At 39.3% G+C, this 21449-nt stretch overlaps 1 protein-coding gene across 1 annotated transcript in view; it reads left to right on the top strand.

The window, feature by feature from the left end:
* Window positions 1-21449, top strand: part of plekha6 (pleckstrin homology domain containing, family A member 6) — a 103850-nt gene that overhangs the window by 28981 nt on the left and 53420 nt on the right. Inside the window, exons 3-5 of the mRNA XM_008302846.1 lie at window positions 3689-3800; window positions 3939-4043; window positions 8601-8673. Coding sequence (XP_008301068.1) covers window positions 3705-3800; window positions 3939-4043; window positions 8601-8673 — 274 coding nt within the window. The 5' untranslated portion in view covers window positions 3689-3704. The remainder of the gene's footprint in view (window positions 1-3688; window positions 3801-3938; window positions 4044-8600; window positions 8674-21449) is intronic.

The following is a 21449-nucleotide window of genomic DNA, read 5'->3' as shown; positions in this document are numbered from 1 at the left end:
CCTGCAGCCCCCTTCATCTGAACCAATGATGTTTTCTTGTTTAACTTTTGTGCTAGCGATGGGTTATTTATGACCAACACTATGTTCGAGCAAAAGACTGGTCATAAGTGTATTTGGTACCAGACCACCTTGGACCAAAGGTTGATGACCGACTTTGTGATCATGCCATAAGACCTGCAGCTTTATGTCTTGTATACTCGAGTGAAGGGAGGAGCGATCTGTAAGTTAATCGCCACCTGCAGGTGAATGGAATTAGATGGTGGGGACGACTGCTGGACAGACCCTGGTAAACCCAAACATGTTGTAAAAGTGAACTTGAAATGTCTTGCGGAGGCCCCTGTTCATGGGGTCTTCAACTCCCACCTCTGGAAAGTTTTTCATGTCTTCTGGGGGAGATTGGGGACATGAAATCTGAGTGAGTCATGCTCAAAACATCTTTTGTGGAGGCAGCTGTTAGGAATTGTGGTTGATGAACAGACAGCTACTGGGGGGCCAGAAGGGCTGCAGGACCAGCAGTCTCAGGCAAGCGAGGAGTTTTTAGAGGCTAAGGAGAAGGACCTTCAGTTAGCCCCAGTGAAGTCCTGGCAAACTGTTCAACGCCTCAGGAGGGGGAAAGACAAGGCCTCCCAGAGTCTGTGTTCAGCTGGGGGGGGAGAACTACTGACCCAGACTGGGGATATTTTTGGACAGTAGAAGAAGCACTTTGAGGAGCTCCTAAACCTGGCCAACATGCCCTCTTTGAATGAAGCAGAGTCAGGAGAATCCATATCTGTGGTAGAGTTTGCTTAAGAGGCTTTTAGGTGGCAGGATGCAAGGCGGGTGAGATTCTCCCAGAGATGCTTGAGGCCTTGGACACTGCTGGACTGTCAGGGTTGACATACCTTTTCAATGTCACATGAAGGTCAGGGACAGTGCTTGCAGAGTAGCAGATGAGGGTGGTTTTAAAAAGGGGGTCCAGAGGGAGTGCTTCAGTCCCTGAGGTATCACACTCTTCAGCCTTCCGAGAAAAGTTGATACCAGCTTGCTGGAAATGAGCCTCCGACCAGCTGTCGAACCTCAGATGCTGGCAGAACAATGCGGAATCCGTCCCGACCATGGAACAGTGAACTAGCTCTTTACCCCAGCAAAGTTGTTGCGGGGGTCATGGGACTTTGACCAGCAAGTCCACATGTTTTAATCAGGATGCCTTGACTTCCTTTGGGGGTTTTCCTACTGGGGAGACCCAGGGGCAGACCAAGAAATCTGGCCTGGGAATGCCTTAATATTCCCCAGGAGGAAGTGAAAGGCATTTCTGGGTAGAAGGACATCTGGAATTAACTGCTTAGCCTGCTCCCACTGCAACCCGATCATGGATAAAAAAAAGAAAATGGATGAGTGGATGAATGGACATGTAGTTCTTACCATCCAGAGTCCCAAGGTGATGTAGAACACTTCCAACAAAGTTTAAATTTTAAGAAAGTATAGTTTTGAATCTGGAAGAGAGTGATATGGGAATCTTCCAATGTTATTGATTGCTTTAAGAGACTCCACACAGGAATCCAGCAGCTGCAGTCCTGCTGATATGATGACTGGCCAAATGATCTGTGGTTCCCTACCTCTCCTCAAAGGAAAGTAGTTAGCAGAGTCACCTGGAGTTGAACATAATCATTTGGATTGTGTGAGCACTTTCCAAGAGCATGAGCCTAAAAAGTCATGATTCGTTACTTTTTTAGCCTGATGAGCAGATTTTAGTGCTGCTTCCATGAGTTGGATCCAGCACACGGGCTCAGTTCTCTGGCCCATATGTGGTAGAACAAAAATTCACATCAGGAGTTATGTAATCCAAACCCTGAATAGAAAGAGAAAAATCTCCAGATTTCTTGCAGGTTTTTTTTTCTGTGTGTGACACACACACACACACACACACACACAGAAAAAACTGTAATTTTCTGATGATGAACTGGTAGAAAAAAAGTCATTCACTGCCAGTCAATTGCTTAAGAAATTTTGAGGTGTTAAGTGATTAATGATTTATGGATTTTTTTCATATCTATCTGAATCCATTTATGCAGATATTATCCATTTGATACAAAATAACTTGTCATTTTTTTCTGATCATCCTCATTAAACTGTGGTCCTGGTTCCTGATAATAATGTGGAAGGTCAGTGCCCAAATAGGCAGAACATCAATCGCGTTAATCCAACTGAACAGGCTCTGATGCAGCAGAAGGTAAATTGTCTGATGGCTGATTGAGTTGTTCCTAATCATGTCCACATGGAGCTTGCAGGCATCCCAGTTTTGATAATGGACATGTTATAATTACAGAAATGCACCCTGAGCTGTTAATCCAATGCCAGTATAACATGCTGGCTACATGACCAAATCTACACCTTCGTCATGTTTACATAAAAGTCATGCCAGCAATGTTACTAAGTCAGACCTAGTAACATTTATGTGTCACTTTCAACACAGTTTAAGTCTGAACAAAACTGTCACATTAATGGATAGACAAGCGAGTACATTGAGTTGTGTGAAGGGATTTAGGGAAGAATGTTTCCACATTTCAGCACCAGCACTTGCCAAAAACATCACAGAGAGCACTTAATACACAGTTGATGTGCCAAAAACACATTACACTTTTCTCACTTTGCTTTACAATTTTAAATCAATTTGGCTACAAAATAAAATGTCTGACAATATAACTTTACTGCCATGGAAACAGACACTAACAGCTTGAAGACTAATGCTTTTCATCCTTCACAAGATGAGCTGAAGTTTGTACCGTCCAGCTTTTAGAACTATTACTTCAGAATGTTTTAATACATGCATCATCAGACAGCAGTAGGATCCATGTCTGCATCTCCAGTAAGAGAGAGGTGCTTGCATTTGCAAAGTGGAACAACAACAACAACTTCATTAAATTCTTAAATTACAAAATTAATATAATGAAATTATATGAAATTGTGTTATTATATGTTACATGTTAACATGTTATGTGTCAGCCACCCCTAGATGAGGCATAGCATGGCACAATATGGGACCTTAATGTAAAAGTATTATCAGGAAAATGCAGAAAATGCCTCTTATGACTGTTACAAATTATACCTAACTCTAGCCAAGACCATGCTTTGGGACAGGTGTGGCTGTCCTGGACTGGCTTAGACCACATCTGTGGAAACCCTAAAGTTGGCAGTTCATTGGCACTAATCTTATCTGACAGAGAAGAAGAATGGGATAAACTTTCTGAGTCTAAATGTATGAAGCCTGTAAAAACTTTCCCAAAGCTGTCATGGTTACCAAATGGGCTTCCAGTACTGAATTAGGGGCCTGAGTACTTTTGTAAATTAGATTTCTGTTTCAGACTTTTACTAAAATTCTTAGGATCATTTCATTTTGTTGTTTCAATTTATTAAATGCAGATTCATGCAAAAACAAACAAATAAATAAATAAAAATATCACATTTTAGTCATTTAAATTTGTATTTACAGGGCAATGATTTTTTGCAGAAGTATAAATCACTCTTCACATGATCGCCACAAGTCCTTGTGGGATAGATGTAGGTGTATTGACTAGTCTTTTCTGTCGTGATGAAGGTCTTTAGTGGCTATTTATATTCTATGACGTTTTAAACTGCAGCAGATTCATCTTCAACATACTGGGAAAGGATACACTGATTCACTAAATCTTGCCTTTGCTTTTCTGTCCAGGCACTGTGGTGTGGATATGAATGGGAAGGTAAATACTGCTGATGAGATCCTTCATTCCCAAAGTGCAAGTATGGTGTCAAATCTGTCTCCAGAAGCCCAGTCTCACACTCGGGTAAGCACACACACACACACACACACACACACACACGATTTATGCATGCTGAGTGTTTGATAAACGTTTGGTTTTTTTAAAAAAATAAATGAAATCAATATGTAAGCTCTCTTCTTTGACATCTCTGATTATCTGCAGACGGCTCGTACTCCCAGAAAAGCGGCTATGTTTGGAAAGCGCTCCAACTCTATGCGCAGGAATCCCAAAGCAGAGGTTTCCAAACAGGGATGGCTGTACAAGCAGGTAAAACTTTTTCCCTTTTTTGCTCAGTTATAAAATAAATTTTATGGAATTGATGGAAACTGTGGAAGAATTGGAATTATGGAAATGTGGTGTTCAGCATAGTGGTGAGAGGTGATTAAAAAATGTATCAAACAATTAGAGGTTTTGTAATTATTTGCGATTAATCACATTTTTATCAACTAGCAATCTTTGTCGCAATAAGCTTTTTCAGTTCAAATACATTTTGGTTGGCAACTGAATCAATGAGTGGACATATCTGTGAACTTAAACAACACAAATGTTTATTTGTCATCTCTATTTATCTGTGCATTTTTCATCTGTCATTTAAAGATTAGTGCATTCAAAGTGCAGTTCTAGCTATTATATTCAACATTTTAAGACTTCTTTTGTCTTAAAACTGTTTGTTGTACAATTTCCACGTGGTCATGCTCTTATCCTGCAGTTGGGAAGTTTAAAAAAACAACAAGCCAAGCAATGCGGTCTTGTCTTCCATCACTGTTCACCAAACTTTCTTGGACACTGATGTCACTCAGTGCATCCGGCCAACCAACTTGGCAAGGTGCAGTACAGGAACCTACTAGGCTGGAGTGTGTGCTACCGGTGTGCCAGAAATTAAGGATCTGAGAAAGGTGCCATGAAATGCGTTGGTTCTTTATTTTTTCTGGGATTAATTAATCAAAATTAACATGTTAAAGTCTTAGGCCCAGTTCAGCGTACGTCTGTGAAGATTCTCAGTCATCCAGGTCATGGTTATTCTCATTATTAATCGAAGCAACTGGACTTGCTTGAGTTTCTTGAAGACGTTCCACCTCTCATCCAAGAGGCTTCATCAGTTCTGACTGACTAGTTGAGAGTTCCAGATACTTACAACCTAAAAGGAGCCATTAACACCTGAGTTTTGGTTTCAATTGGGGGTTTGTTGCTCCTCCCCCTCGTTTTGTGGGTTGTTCGTGCTCTCCCTGCCACAGTGGGTTTTGTTAGGGTCTTTTGTGGCGAGGTGTGATATCACCATACCTTTGCTTTTGAGCTATTGTCTTCGTCATTATAAGGGTTAACACTGGATGCTGTATTTTGTTTTTGTTGCAAACAGTTAGGGCTGCCATCATTTGATTTGATAATACTGTATGCTATTTTGTACACTATGAAGACAAAAGAACTGCACTGAAAAGTCAGAGGATGGATGCAGAAAATGTCAGACACTGAATATACCTTGAAGTACAGTTAGATCCACAATTAAGAAACATAATGAATATGTCAGATGTGTAAATCTGCCTAGAACAAAAACTAGCAGAGCATGCAAGTCCTTTGAAGGAGTTAGAAGCTTCAGTGACTGAGATGGAAAAGACTGTGCATAGAAGAACTGTTGCCCAGATTCTTAATCAGCTCAAGCTTTATGGAAGAGTGGCAAAACTAAGGTCACTGTTGAAAAAGGCTCATAATAAATCAAAACTAGAGTTTGGGAGACTTGGGAGGCGTGTGGGAGAGTCTGAGTTCAGCTGAAAGAAGATTGTTTTGTACAGGGAAGTCCTGGAGGACAATCTGATGAGGTCCAGAAGATAATTGCAATTTGAGTGAAGATTTTTTTTCCCAGCAAGTCAATGACCCAGAACATACAGTCAGCATTACACAGAAATGGTTTAAAGACAACAAGGTGACCGTTGTGGAGTGTCTGAGTCAAAACCCAAACTATCTCATTCAAAATTTGGACTTGAGAGGATCTGTTATTTTGTAATCTCCATGAAACTTGACAGAGCTGAAGCAGTTATACAAAGAGGAATGAGATGGAATTGTATGGTCCAGATGTGTCCAAATAGGCTCAATGCTGTAACTGCTGCAAAACACACATCTATTAAAAACTGATTTAAAGGGAGTGAATTTTAATGCAATCACTTATTTTACTTTTTTTTTTTTTTTTTAATTATTTGCAATACATTGTAGAAACCTGCCTTCACTTTGACATGAATTCTTTTTTTTTTGTAAATTTTTGTCAACAAATCCAATTATTTAATGTTGAAATGCATTAAAAGGGAACATTTTCCAAGAGGAGTACATAGGCACTGCAATGTTGGCCCTATGTTTGAGGGGATGAAGAAACTTGCTGCAATTTCAAAACTTTGTCCATAGAAAGAAACAACTATTACCAATAGAAAGAGTTTTTGTTTGTTTGTTTGTTTTAATATGTGGTACATTGTACAGAAGTGTATAATATTAGTAAAGATTTTAGGATATTTCACCTTTATTTGATCCGTCTTTATAACATGGTTACTACTGTATGTACAAATATGTGAAAATCATTATGACAAAGTTTCATTGTTCCATATTGCTGCAGTGAAGAGTTCAGGTGTGATTCACACATGTATGCAGATCGTTCCTGTGATTAAATCTGATGTAAAGTTATTCTTCTTATCACGGGGTGACTGTGGCTCAGGTGGTAGAATGGGTTGTCCACTAATCACTACACTGGTGATTGATTCCCCATCCCTTCCAGAGTGTCCTTGGGCAAGACAGTGAACCCAAAGTTGGAAAGCAGGCACCTTGCTTAGCAGCTCTGATGCCTTTGCTGTGTGAACATGGTGTGTGAATGGGTGAATGAGAAACACATTATGAAGCACTTTAAGTACAACTGAGGTAGAAAAGCACAACATAAGTGCAGACCATTCGTTATTTATCCAAACTTTGTTACACAGACATGCGACCAACTTCACTGGAAAGGTCAAGTCTTGTAGTTTTGTTTGATCTGCGCTTCATGTTGCTGCAGTCAAAACACCAAGAGCACGTAGTACTTCAGTTGGGTTGCAAAGATATCTATGAATCCCAAATTTTACAACAGTTCAGCACGAAATTACCTCAAATTGTTCCAATAGTTCACCTGGTGGAGGAGCACAACATGTACTAAGGCTAAGACTCGTCAGCCCCTCTCCCTCTTCCTCCTTTCTTTCCTGTCTCACCTTAGCTGTCCCTATAAGTAGATAATAAGTCAGTGGGACTTCACAGGCTAAGAATAAAAAACAGTCAATCATGTGCTTACAACCCTCCAAACTGCAACTGCTTCAGTCGTACAGGCCAAAAATTCTGCCACAAGAAGTGTTGCATTGGCCTTACGCTGCATGACTGTGAGTTCAATAACATGTGCAGCAAAAAGCTGACAGCAAAATGATGTGGTGCAGCCAGAAATCCACAGCGCGAGCATGTCTCCTCAGGAGTTACTTGGATGTGAGTGACGACTGGGTTGGAATGTATGGCTATGTGTCTCTGTGGTGAGGAAACAGGCTTCAGACCCCAGTCAAAGACACATTATGAGATAAAAGAGCAAGAGAGTATTTCTGTAGTTCTAGCATTTCCAATAGAATGAGTAAAACCATCAGCACCATATCAAGTCCTGCAGTCAGAATTTCTCAGTAAGACTGTATTCATATCAGATCAATGCATTTTATAAATGTTTATTAAGAATTTGGCATCAAGCGCTGCTATGCACAGTGTATAGTTATGTTCAGTACGTACACGGAGCATCTTTGGCAACTGATTTATTTATTTATATTTTTTGTGAATGAATTAAAGTGTTGGAATCAGAGGAAACAAGAGAAAAACTGTTGGAGATAGGTTGTGGATAGTATAATGTAAGATAAGATAAGATAAGATAAGATAAGATAAGATAAGATAAGATAAGATAAGATAAGATAAGAGCGACAACAAGCAAAAAAAAGTCCCTATTATCTTTAATGAGGGTGGACCTCTGCTGGATGATGCCAGTTATATCAATGTGACAAAAAGTGGACATTTTTTTATTAATTTTCTTTTCTAAGTAACTCACTACATAGTAATATTTATTTATTTATTTATTTTTACAAAGCTACTAACTCAAGTAGTTATTTTGCTGGCTAATTTACCTTCTATTTGAGTACTTGTTCTGACAAAGTACTTTGCTTTTTTTGCTGCTCTATTTACGTCTGACCTGTGGGTATGCATCTTATTTATGTGTGTTTGTGTTGCAGCTGTCCAAGACAAAAAGCAAAATAGGAAACTGAAAGTGAGCTACTGTTGGTTGTTCAGCACCTAAAAAGCTTCTACACAGGCTTCTGGGGAATTAAAATGTGCATATTTCTCCAGTACAAATAGGAGTCAAGTCATTCAGTCACCTTGGATTATTTTCGCCCTACTGCTGAGCAAATGAACGGGATCTGCTGAGCATAATAGCAGCTGCTCTGACGTAGAGTCCCATAGCATTAGTGATAAGCAGCAGAGTTACTCATGTTAAAAGTCAAAACCATTCAAAATAATATGCCCAAGAAAACCGGTGATCTCACCATTTCATGTTGAAAATGGGAGAGGTGTGTTCACAGACAAACTTCCTGCTTAGGCGAAGTCCAGCTAGACTCAAGTAAACAAGCAGGTGATGTGAAGAGAGATCCTCACAGCAGGACAGTGGAGAAAAAAATGTTGTTGTATCCATTGTTGTTTTTTGACATTCTTTGGGATTTTGTTGATAATCATGTTCCTAACAATGATGACGAAGATAAAGATGATGATTACGATGGTGTGTTGTGTGTGTTCCCACAGGCCAGCAGTGGAGTGAAGCAGTGGAGCAAGAGGTGGTTTGTCCTGACTGACAGATGTCTCTTTTACTACAAAGGTTTGTGTTTCATTCTGCTCTCCAGTCTGCTAATCTGCCTCTACTATTTTCAGTTTAATTCAGTTTAATGAGACTATAAGGTGCATGGCAGCATGAGGGTTACCAACTCCTTCACATGTTCAAGTTAGCGTTTTGCCTAATATCAAAATCATTTAACATCCTGATGATGTGAGTCAGTTGTCACTATTTAAAAACTGGAAAAGATACATAGTCCATAGTTGTCAGCAAACATTTTAATGTTGAAACAATATCTACAACCAGATGCTGTCAGGAGGCTGAAATATTTAGCCGGAATGTAAACTGAACAAATGTCAGGTTGCAAAGTTGATGTTGTTTCAACATGCATTCTTCACCATTTCCACATCCAGTGACAGTGTGACCTTCATCTCTACATGCAGCCTTAAACTTTTTAAATAATTTTCAGTTTAAACACAGTGCTTAACAAATTTATTCGACCACTACCCAATGTAAGGTTTCTGTCACAACTGCCCTAATTAACAGCATTAGTAATGACCACAAATCATTTCTTGTGTTTCTGTAGTGGTTAATACACCAGTATGTAAAGTGTTTCACCAAAAATTATACTTTTAATGCTAAAATATAATTATTATTGTGTTCCATGACTTTTTGAATTTACTGTTTCACAAAGAAAACTGAAAAAATAGTAAAGCACATTGTTATGTCTTGATTAAGATGTCAAATATGTATAGTAATTGAAGTATATATATGTATGTATGTATGTGTACAGATAATGGTAACAAGGAATAAATTGGACCATACTTTTGAGGGCAGACGATCACACAGGCAGGAAAAACAAGAACAAGAAAACAAAACTAACAGTGACACTGTCTGGACAGATATGCAAACTTCCTGCTAATAGTTCAATGTCTTGGCTGCAGAAACACTTCACAGTAAGATGACCAGGACAGCAAACACAATCACAAATATCACAACACTGCTATCTCCCCCCTCTTTCTTCTTACCACTCTTTCTGCAATCTCTGTCCACTCATACTGTCTGAAAGCCAGTTACAGAGGATTTAAAGTCCTGAAAATACTTATGCAGCCATGTCTCAGTGAAGCACACAACCCTGCATTCAGGACAGTCCTGCTGTGTCCTCATCAGCACCCTGAGCCCTTCTCATTCACCGGGGCATTCACATTCCCCATGATGGAGGAAATGGTTTGTGTTTCCTTCTTGCTTTCCATACGGCCCTGTACCCTTAGCATCCATTTCATCATAGTAAGAATTATAATATTTCTTTCTTTCATCCCCTGCAACCATTCTCTTTGTTGCATGTGTGAGTTGTGTTGTAGTTGATGTTAGCTTAAATGATGGCAAAGCCTCGGCAGAAATCGTTTTACAAAACTCTGTCAGTGTTGTTAGTCGTGTATATTGGGATGGATGTCATGTTTTTTTGGCATGGCCATCGTCTTTTGTGACTTACTGGGAGTTTGGGGTTTTGGTTATACTGAGCCTTGTTTTCTTTTGCTGTTTAAGAGATATTCTGTTAAGTATAGCAAAAGTCAGACAAAGAAATGAGCTTATGTGTCGATGAGATTTGTAGATAATTACGTTACCTATAATTAAAGGATCTGTTTTTTTGGGGGGGGGTTTCTTCAAGATTTCGTCCAGCCTTCGATGATATCAGCTCCTCGCTGTGTAGAATGTGGGTATCAACAGTTTAGAATGCAGATGCCGTCACTGTCCAGTTTCATAGCTGCAAATACATTTGCTCTTGAAACTAGAAGAACTTAGAGAACAATGTAGGCATGATGGGTGGTAGAGCTAAACAATCCTGTCTGATTTGATTCTTTTAATACTGCCTTAAATAGAATCGACCATTTCTGTTGAGACAAACTCATGAATTGACAGCGCAGTGTGCTGGTCTCTGACTACAGGTGAGCTCTTTCTCTCCCTGTAATCATCTTAAACAAATAGTAGATGAGACGTATGATTCAAATATTATGGTGTTTCTTTAAATAGTACAAAAATATCAGTGCTTTACATGAATGGACGCATTTATCCACACAATCTTCAGCAAAAAATAACCATGATAAATAGGATGCTATGTTTAATTTTTGCACAAATTGAGCAATATACCTGCATTCAAAAGAGCCCAATACTGGCACTGTGCCAGTCAGAGAGGGTTTATTACATAAGAATGTAACTACAGCACACTTCCATGTGCATCCTGAATGTCGGGCAAACAGAGAGTACTGGTAACACACAGACAGGCTGGTAAAAACTAAGAAAGAAAGTACAACCCTGGACGTTGTTGTTGTGGAAAACTTTTGCATTAGCCCAGTCAGACTGGAGGATCATGAACTCCTGTTTTCAGGTCCTGCCAGAGCATCTTAATGGAGTCTAGGTCCGGACTGTTTAGGTCACTTCAAAACTTCAACTGTTGACCTTTTGAGTCATGCAGAGGTGGATTTAGTCTTTATTACTATATTTGGGATCATTGGCATGTTGTTCCAAGTCTTTTCCGTTTACACATAATTTCTGCCTTTCTCGGTCTTTGAAAACCCAGAAGCTTAGAAATAGCTTCGGAACCCACTGATGTATTTCAATCAGCTTCCTCATCTCTTCTATGGTGAGACCTTTTAGCAACTTCATGCTTCTGAAAATGTTCCGTTGAAGTGATGATGTGAGTGGGCTGATAGCAGTCCTCCCTGCTTGTTTCTAGTCTAAGTACACGTATCAATGCAGCCTGGTGTCTTTCTGGATGTTTGGCCTTTGGGGATGAATGCTTTATCAGACTAACCTTCTTGCTTCACTATGTACAGTTATGATCTAAAACATGTATTTTTATGTTTGCACAGTTTGCATTTGTTTTCTGTAACAAGGGATGGGACATTTAGATCACTGCTAGTCTTGTCAAGGTTTCCATCAGGCAGTTTTTTTAAATTGAAACTTACCCTCCATCAGTCCAAGCAAAGCCCTCTCATCGGTTTCCTCCATGTTTCGTGTTGTTAGCGTAGCGCTGATGAATCTTGTGCATCACTGTGATCGGTGACCATGAAATCAGACACCGACAATGTTACGTGTTGTCTGGTTGCAAATTGCGATGAAATGTGTTAATTTTCTTTAATGCGTTATTTTTGTTGTAATTAATTAATCGTAATTAACACTTTAAGTATATTAGGGGTGGGACTTTAACACATTATTTTTGTCAGTCCTACCCCTATTTAGAACACTTCAGAACAATCTGTGAAACCTCTCAGAGTTACATGAAAAGATTGTATCTTAATCACATTTTAAAAAATGACATTTCATACCTTCATTACCCTTTCAATATTACTGTAAGAAAACTGTTTCTCATTAAACTGTGTATTTTGAGTCACGATAATTGTAATCAATTACTTGAAGTTTAATCAATGAAGTATCAAAACCAAATAGAAAGTCACAGCTCATTTTCACCAAATTCTAACATCAGTCATTTTCATCCATATCCGGGCACTATGTATTCCCTTGCTGGTGAAAATAAGTGGTATTGCAGTCTTATGCAGACTACAAAGGACATGATTTTCTTGTTAAGCTCTTTGGGATTCATGTCTCTGTAATCAGTTGGTGCTCTTGTTTGTGCTTTACCACAGAGCTGCCCGGCAGCCTTGAATAACCGCCTGCAGTATTCCAACAAAACCAGGATAGTCCCACAGTATGTACATAGAAAACATGCTGTGATTAGAGCACCTTTAGGATTAACTTTCTTCTCCTTGTTGCTCATTGACACATTTCTTTGCACCTTTCATCTTTCTCTCTGTATAAGCATAAATAAAAAAAATCCCTCAGGGATAAGCTTGTGATCATTTCACAAACTTCTTTATGAACAACATCGCTGTGTGCCCGTGCTTTTGTTTTCTTTCATTTCTTATTTTGACATTAGTTCCTTCTGGGCTTGGGGCTTCTTTCTTTATTCTGAGCACGTCGGTTTGGTTCCAGCCTTCCCTCCTTCTCTGTCTGTCCTTGCTGTGTTTTAGAAAAAAAGGGTTAGAAAGAGGAATGGAAGGAACAATGTGTAATAGTGCCATTTACCACTGCCATTGCTATGGCAGTGAGGACCGAGTGACAAAAAATTGGCACTTTTATTATCTGGACTGTGACTCAGAGGACTGTCTCTGACTCCTCTAAGGCACAGCTTGTACTTGTGGTTGTGGGAAAATGGCTAGATACCCCTGGGCAGATTACATATTTTTTCAGATTTCTGGAATAAAAAAGATAATTATGTAAATACAGTCCCTACAGCAACCAGAAAGCCTAAATGATTCTTTCCCCTGTTAATGCAGTCAGTTTAAAACAATACACCTAAAATCTTTATTCGTAATGACAGTTCATCTAAACAGCTACTCATACTGCAAGTTTTACTACTTCTATTATGTATTCAGCATGTTAACTATGTTCTGTTTGTTTTAAATTCACTCACTCTTCACTGGTCTGAAAGTTGCTTCTCTTGGTGATGTTGATTATCTTGATTGCTTAATGACAACGTATCATTTAAAGGCAATGAAGTTCAACTCAGATATGTATAAATGTGTATTTAAGTCCCTCTCAGTCTTTACTTAGAACCCTAAGAACTTAACTTAGAATGACATTTCCTATATTTAGCCCCCTGAACAATGACCCTGGGCGTTTTTTGCTCCGGTCACATTTACGGTCACAGCAGAATAAAGTACTACATCTTTATATAGAAACAGCACAGAGTTTTTTGTTTTTTTTAATTTTATTTTATACAGAATCTAGGAACTGGAGGAGCAGAGTAGATCTATATCTGAGCAGGGGCTATTTGTGACATGGGGGCAGGGTTTTAAGGGGAAGCATTATAAAATCTGATTGGAAAAAGAAGAAAAAAAATAATGCTCTCAAATTAAAGGACCACGCTCTTGATTAAAAATAGGAAAACAATTCCATCAGAAAGCCCTACACTAAAGCTTTGGCTGTAGCTGTTGTAGTGGTCAGAGACTAAGACCAGTATCTGTGACTGTGATTATAAATGACCAGGATTTGGACCTGGTACTCAAACATGAGTAGTGAAAACTTTGTTGTTGTAAAATTAGTCATCAAAAATAATTATTGAGTTAGAATACAAACGTATCTACTGAAAAAACGTCTTGAGTTGTCAATTACTTAACCTAGTAGAAAACATCAGTTCACCATCTTACCTACTCATTCATTCATGACCGTGTGTCACCACAGCTTAAGGTACAGAAGTGAACAAACACTCGCATTCATGGTTGGTTCATGATAAAATGTCACATCCTCATCTCCTGAATCAATACACTGATACATACAGTATACACAGGGGAAACATAAATGGTTCAAAGTAAAAAAAGAAAACCCCAGATTATTACATTACTGCATGAACATCCATCTATTCATCCATTTTCTCTTCTCTTTTCCTGTGGAGGGTTTCAGGGCTGGAGCCTATCCCAGCTGATCTACAGGCTGCCAGTCCATCACAGACAGAAAGATAAACCTGCATGCTGACACTCACGCCTACGGCTCATTTTATATCATCACTTCATCATGAAAAGAATCTCTATCATGGTCAAATCATTTTCTAACTGTACTGAAAATAGATCCGCACATTTAGATTACGGCTTGGTTGCACTGGAAATTTTATATGTGGGGGATGTCTGTTGAAACATTTCTATGTATTTGTATTAACCAATGCAAAAGAAGCCTTGTTCACCTTCACCTGACAAAGACCATCTATGGTTTAAACACTATGTCAGACATGTCCAACAAATGAAAGTAGTTAGTTAGTAGTTAATGTAGTTTGTCCAGTATTTTTGGGTTTACAGAAAGTATTTGGAGTTTTACAGAATGACAGCTTGTGTTTATGTAGAATTAAACCATTTAGCAGTAACACAACAGATGCAATTGATGCTCTCTGTTAACTCACTGTGGTTCTCTGACTGATTTCAGATCAGGATCCACTGAGCCCGTTGTGGGCCGTAGAATTCTTGTCAGCTCTTTTGATTTGGTTTTTAACAGGGAACATTTTTTTTTAATTCATTCATTCATTTATTTACTTAAATGAGAAAAGGCCATCTCCTTGTTTCTTTCTATTTCTTCATAGCAAATAAATTAATTAATTAAACTTTGTCTCTGAGCTTTTTAGGTTTGTAGGCTGTTGGAATGTCAAAACAGGATAAGCACAACCCCCAAGCTGGTCTTCATCCCTCCTCCTGACAAATCTATAATATGAACTGATCAAAGTCCCTTACAGAAGCTGTAACAATTGCTTTCAGTGAAACATAATTAACAGAAGTATCATAAAGGACAGATCCCGTTTGCAGCTATTTGTAAGTATTATACACTGGTTAACGGCTAAATCATGGACAAACCTGTAAAGACAGCTGCAAATGCTGAGTGTTGCAGAGGAGTGCCTAAAACAATGAGTTGTGATGAGAGGTTGAACAGGGGCAGATCCACAGCAGGAGGCATGTCAGTGAAAATAGAGATTTTAATCAAACTGTAAGATCATACATCACTAAGGTGCTTCAACACTTACACTGAAACATTTAGACATGTATATCACCAATTCCTCCTGATTCACACTCAGTGCATTTATCCTTAGAACTAAGAGGCTTATGAAGGCTATTTAACTTCTAAGACATCTACTGAAATGAGACTGGGGTTGTTTTTCATTACAATCTAGCAGCAGCGGTTGCATCTGTACATGTCTGTGGAGCACGGACACAGTCAATGAAACGTACCAACATGTGAGCTACATAGGCGAGTGCACTCAGCGTTTTTGTTATGGGCAATATGGGAACACCACAACATACAGTGGCTATAAAAAATAGTCACCCTCCTATTTTTCCTTACTATTTCTTATTATTGCTTTTCAGCATTAAATCATGTTAGTGATGTCAGTTTGATTTGGTTTTTGGCAAGAATTTTTAAAAAAAAGACTCTTTCAGTGCTCTTTTCATGTTTCTTTTATTTGACTAACATGTTCCTTTTGGACATGTCAAAAATAACAAGAAGATGATAGGATGTGTTTTAAGAGATAATAATAACAAAGTTTTAACATGTTATATATATGTATATATATACAACAAATGCCATTTCCAAAATTGTTCATACACCTTGAAATTATCACAACTTCTTGGGAAAATGCAGGCTTCTATAATTCGGTAATTTCTCCCATGTTCTGTGGCAATATAACACGCTATTTATTGTACTATGCTATATATCTGTATATCAACAACCTCTAAGGGTGTGATAGGAAGCCAAAAATGACACTTGCAATGGCCAGAATGGTGGCGCAAGAGGCCAAGACAAATGCAAGCATTACCCCCATGGCCATCCTGATGAATCGGACCAATTCTGGTACCTACATGTCCGGGCAGAGACCCCAGTGGACACTGCACAAGGTGAGCCCCCACAAACTTCACTTTTTCAAGACAAACAAAAACTTGTCTAACCTTTGCAAAAGCTCACCTGGACAACAAAAAGGTTCAGTCGTCAATTCTGTGGTTGATGTTTTAGGAATGGAGATGTTTGGACCTAGGGACATAGGTTATGGGTTTTTGTTTCATCAAAGAAAGGAGAAGCATTCAACATTAAAAACCCAGTCACTATGATCCTTGGCCTTGGTGATGTAATGAATAGAAATGAATGTGTCTCTTTTAAAAATACATAAATAGCATTATGAGAAATAGGAAAGACAAAAATTTGGAGGAAAACATCAGTCTGGAGAAAATTTTGGACAGTGGACCTCCTAAAAAGACACTGATGTGAAATATGCAGCCAAAGTGGTCAAGAAATGGTTTAGAAAACGATCAGTATCTTGCTCTAGCTTAGGCTTCGACTCCAAACCTGGATACCATCAAGAATCTGTGCAGGGAACTAAAGCACAAGAATACTGGCAAAGAAGCCTTCTAACCCCAAAGAGGAGCGGTTCAAAATCCCCTGTTAGCAAATGTAAGAACCACCTGATTGTTGTGGTTTTAAATAAAGGCTTCGCAACTGACTACTGAGTAATGGTCTAAAAAGTTTGGACATATTTTAAAATGTTAAAATGTATTTATTAAAAACGTAGATTTAATGTGAGATTTATTGTTAATGCTTATACTAGAATGTCTTTGTTACTGTGAACTCAAAAGCAGAACACAGATCAAAACAGTTTTTTTGCAACAAGTGCCTTGATACATGAGCGGTTGACAGACAAGCTGCTGGAGGCTGGAGGAGCTGACCGTGGTGTGGGACGAGATGGGCAGCTGACTGTCGTGTTTAGAAGCTGAGGTAGTTGAGCATGGTGTCTGTCAAAGTGAGGGGCTGGCTGACTGTTTGGCAGAAGGACTTTACCATTTGAGCTGGAACAGAAGCAGGTCAGCAGGCACATGACTGGAGAAGACTGTGAACCTGAGGCCCGTGATTAGACAAGTCTCACAAATTCAAGACAACACAGAGCAAAATTAGCATGACAACACTAACATCAGGCAACTTATTAAATAACTGCAGCTTCAGACAACAGCAGGATCCATATTAGTCTCTTAAAGAGAGGGAGTTGTGTGTATTTGTCCATGGCACAGCAGCAGTAATTTCATTAATCATTTATAAGTGCGCCCTGATATTGAGAGCACCAATCTCTAATCTCGTGTGAATGACAAATATTGTGTGTGTACCATGGCTCCGTCTGTTACTGTTGGGGGTGTCTCTGAATGAAGCATTAGCAGAAAAGTGACTTATGTCTGAATGACAGACCCCAATCACTGTAAGGGGCTGATGTCTGTAAAGGACTAGAGAGACCGAGGACAAATAAGGAACCATCAACAAACACCAGGGGGTGGAAAAAAACAAGGAAACATAGGAAGGAAAGAGGCACAGCCAGGACAATGACAGTAACCCCTCCTCAATGTCAGCCTCCTGGTGACCTGCCAGGCTTGTCAGTGTAAGGATGATGAATATCTGTAATGAGCTGGGAATCCATTATTAACTAGCGAGGGACCCGGGACTGGATCCCATCCAATCCACTAGGAACTGGTGAGAGATCACAAGCCAGTGTCAGACCAGATAAGTCTCCTGATCTCTGGATCTTCCTAAAAACAGTTGCCTAATATGCCTGCTGGGATTTGAGGTGCTTGGGTGTGTAGATGCAGGTGAGATACGTACAATCAGTCCACACCCTAAAACGGTGGCTCCATTCCAGCCTCCATTCCATTAGGGTGGGTCTCATCACTATCAGGCCTTTGAACCCAACACCTTCCTCTGGGTAAAGGCATTGGGTAACGGCAGACTGCAAACTCCAACTTTTCTTGCATGGCTGTTGTTGTGTGGGCTAGGTAGCCTACATCATATGTGACCTCAAATGAGAAGAGAATTTGGAGTGGAGATTATGTTGAACTAAATTGTTTCTCCATGGTTACCAGAAAGAATCAAGGTAAGGAGTTGAGGCCATGAGTATGGGAGAAGATCCCACTCTTGCAGATGGTGGAGGAAGACAAGGTGTTGTGTTAAGGAGGGAATGTTGTGTCTTTGCCATTTGTCGCTTGTGCAACTGCTTATCAAAGCCAAGGTTAGCAGGGCCATTGCAAGAGGCTAACTTGTCTTTCAACTGTTCACTTCCCTCAACAAACCTATGATGTAGTGTACCTCAGACTGGTCAGAGAAAAACATCCATGGCAACCAGTTGAACCCTTTACCAAGTGCTCAGGATCAGGAAAGTAGTAACCTTTGCACTGAAGTACTGGAGGAGGCGGCACCTGAGATGGCCCTGATGATGACAGCTGAGTGGCCTGAACAGGAGCTCCAAAGATGGAATGATACAATTGGGTGGTTACTAAAGCTTTTTTTTTTTTGGTAATTGAGTTGCTTGATTTACTGTAGCTTCATTACTGTTGATGAGGGTCTGAAGCAGAGGCTCGTACAGCCCCAGAAGTGCTTCGTGAGTACAGATTGCTTTTTGAAGTCCCCTCATACTATTAGGGGTAATGCAGGTTCTGGACTCAAAAGCAGAACATGACACAGTAGTAATGGGTAGTTTGAGGGAGATGAGTGAAGCCTGGAGTTGGAATCCAAGGGGAGCTGTGACAAACGAGTGTCTGACTGACTGCTGTGCTGGAGGAGTTAAAGAGGATTGACTGACTGGTGCGAGTGTCTTGATGTGTGGGTGATTGGCAGGCAGGCTGCTGTTTATAGACAACTGTTATATACATTACATCTCAAAATCAGCAATATTTAGGGATGAATTGTGCTTAAATAACACACTACACATTGAAAAAAATTATCATTCGTATTGCAGATGAAGAGCAGTTAGTCATCATTCAAATCATTCAGCTCGAATAATCTTGTTTCAGAAAAAAAAGATAATTTTTATGTTTTCTTGTGCATGCACCTGTAAGATCAGGAAAATATGACATTTTATCTGTATTATAGCACAACTTCAAAAATCTGAGAAGGATTTCATTAAAAAGATGTAAACTGTTAACACTCTGGATGATGTGGGCACAACGGCAGCATTAAAGCATTTCATTGGACAAGAGCACTGTCAGTCACACTTGCTGCATTCTGATTGGTTAGTCTATAAACTGAAGGCCTTCATGTGCGGAGAACATTGAAGTGCAAATACAAGGCTGGAGATCAGAAGAGAAAACCACCGCATACCTCAGAAACGACAGTAAGTCTGAATAGAATTTGAGTAAAATTTTGTAAGATATAGAAGGTGTGTTTGTTGGTTCTGGTCATTTTTGAAGAATCGGTCCACATATGCTACAAGTACTAAAGTAGTAAATGCTGTGAACCGCATGCAGTGCAACTACATCTCTGCCTTTTCTAAAGTGTGTACATGACTATCACCAGTCTTACATTTACATACATTGGGTTTGACAGGAAAGCATGATCCAATGAGACTAAGTAGTGAGACCGTTTGGACCATTTTCTCTAGAAGTCTCACAGCTTTGTGAAACTACAACCATTCATTGTAGACCCAGGGTATTCTAAGGGTGTATGTTTTTCATGCATGTTGGCAGTTAGCAGGGTTTTGTGTGCAGTTTTGAGAACATAAGGTCCTGCCATCCAATTGCTGAAAATGTGATTCTTACAGAAATCTTCTCATGTCACAAGTTTTGAAACAGCATGGAGTATTCTTTTTTATTTCTTTATGTTCTGCGTGTTCTGCAACAACTTAATGGAATACTGAAATGATGCAGTTAACTAACAACGGCTTTCTAAATAACCACAAAGTGTTGTAAGAAATCACTTTGTGCAGCTTTAACTGACATTATACAGTATCAGGCTGGAAGGTTAACATGAGCACACTGAAACAGTTTCATAATTAGTTTCCATTGGGTACACCACTCTGTATGTGATGGGAATTTGTTGTAATTTGTGCCTTCTTCTATCCTCGCAGCTCACATGATGTATTGTGGTACCGTGGATGGATGAACACTGGTTGAGAAAACCAAGGTTGAAAAAATCTTGATCAAAAAGTGCCACCCAAGGGCCATGAGGACCATAAATCCATCAGTGTGGCACATGAAAAGGATGGCATTTGTTTAGATGACATGATCAAAAAACACCTCACATACAGTTAATACATTTTATGCGTTGTTCTGCAGTTGCAGCTTTTACAGACACTGTTCTAAAAATATAGTCACAAGGGAAATTGGGTGAGTAATTTGTAGGAGCACCTTGTGGTGCAGCCGTGGCCACTTGGTGCTACAGTGACTCACTTTTACTTCCTGAGGAACACAGTGGTTTTAGGAGATAAGATGAACCAGTGCTAGCCTGTTCAGAGCAGCTGCCAATTACAGATTGTACTTTTGAAGCCATCTGCAGTCTTTCTGAGGACATCACTATTGTCAAAATTGTTGTCAAGCTGATAGTGTCATCATTATTTTCTTCACAATTATGAAAGGTTCCCATGTGTTGTCGGCTAAACTTGGCTATTTTAATAAAGGCCTCCTTTGTTTCAACATTTATAAGCGTGTCCTTTATTTTTAATAATGTTTCAATTTCATATCAATGTACATGTACAGAAGCTGTTGATGTGTTGTCGTGTTCATTTTGGAGGCTGTAATTTGTGGTACTGTTAACCTGCACTGGGTTATACTAAGAGGACTTCCTAATATTTTGTCAGATCTTTTTAATATAAATAGGATGGACAAAATATTAAGAACAACCCTCAGAATAACCCCGTAAAGTGTTCCATTACACGTTTATTAGTTTTGATGAATCAGCGATTAGTGACATCAGTGAGTGCATGCGTTAAAAAGAAAAAAAAAAAAGGCTTAAATGATAATTATAATTTTGTCTCTTTGAGCTGTAGCAGAGCTTTGAGCAAAACAAGTTTCCCTTCACATTCATCTCTTCCCATTTCTTTATTATGTCTTGTACCTGTTTCCTCCTCTTCTGTATTTCTGTCATGTAGCCGTAGTTAAAGCAAATGATCTGTCCCTCAGATTTAATCTTCTGTTTTTATGCTTGCTGAATTACATGTTTTTTTTCTCATTCTGTAGCCCAGGAAGCAGACAATAATGGCTTTTGTAAGAGCAGTGTGTTCAGTTGGTTTGGCGACCAGCGAGTGGTGCCTTCTGTCTCAGTGCATACGACTGTGTCACTCAGACTTTGCACTGATGATCGAATAAAACCGTCACAAATCCTACGGTGTTGTTTTTCTCAGAGGCCTCCGGTATGCCACGTATCTGTATGTTGTTAAAAGGGAAAACCCTTTTTATGGCAACTGTTTCGATAACTTATCTTTTTTGTTGCTCATTTATGTCGAAGTCTGATTTTTCACATCGTTGGGCAGTTTGTTTTTTTAT

Source organism: Stegastes partitus, unplaced genomic scaffold (assembly GCF_000690725.1).
Source record: "Stegastes partitus isolate 25-593 unplaced genomic scaffold, Stegastes_partitus-1.0.2 Scaffold1895, whole genome shotgun sequence".
Taxonomy (NCBI): Eukaryota; Metazoa; Chordata; class Actinopteri; family Pomacentridae; genus Stegastes; species Stegastes partitus.
This window is presented reverse-complemented; position numbering and strand designations above follow the sequence as displayed.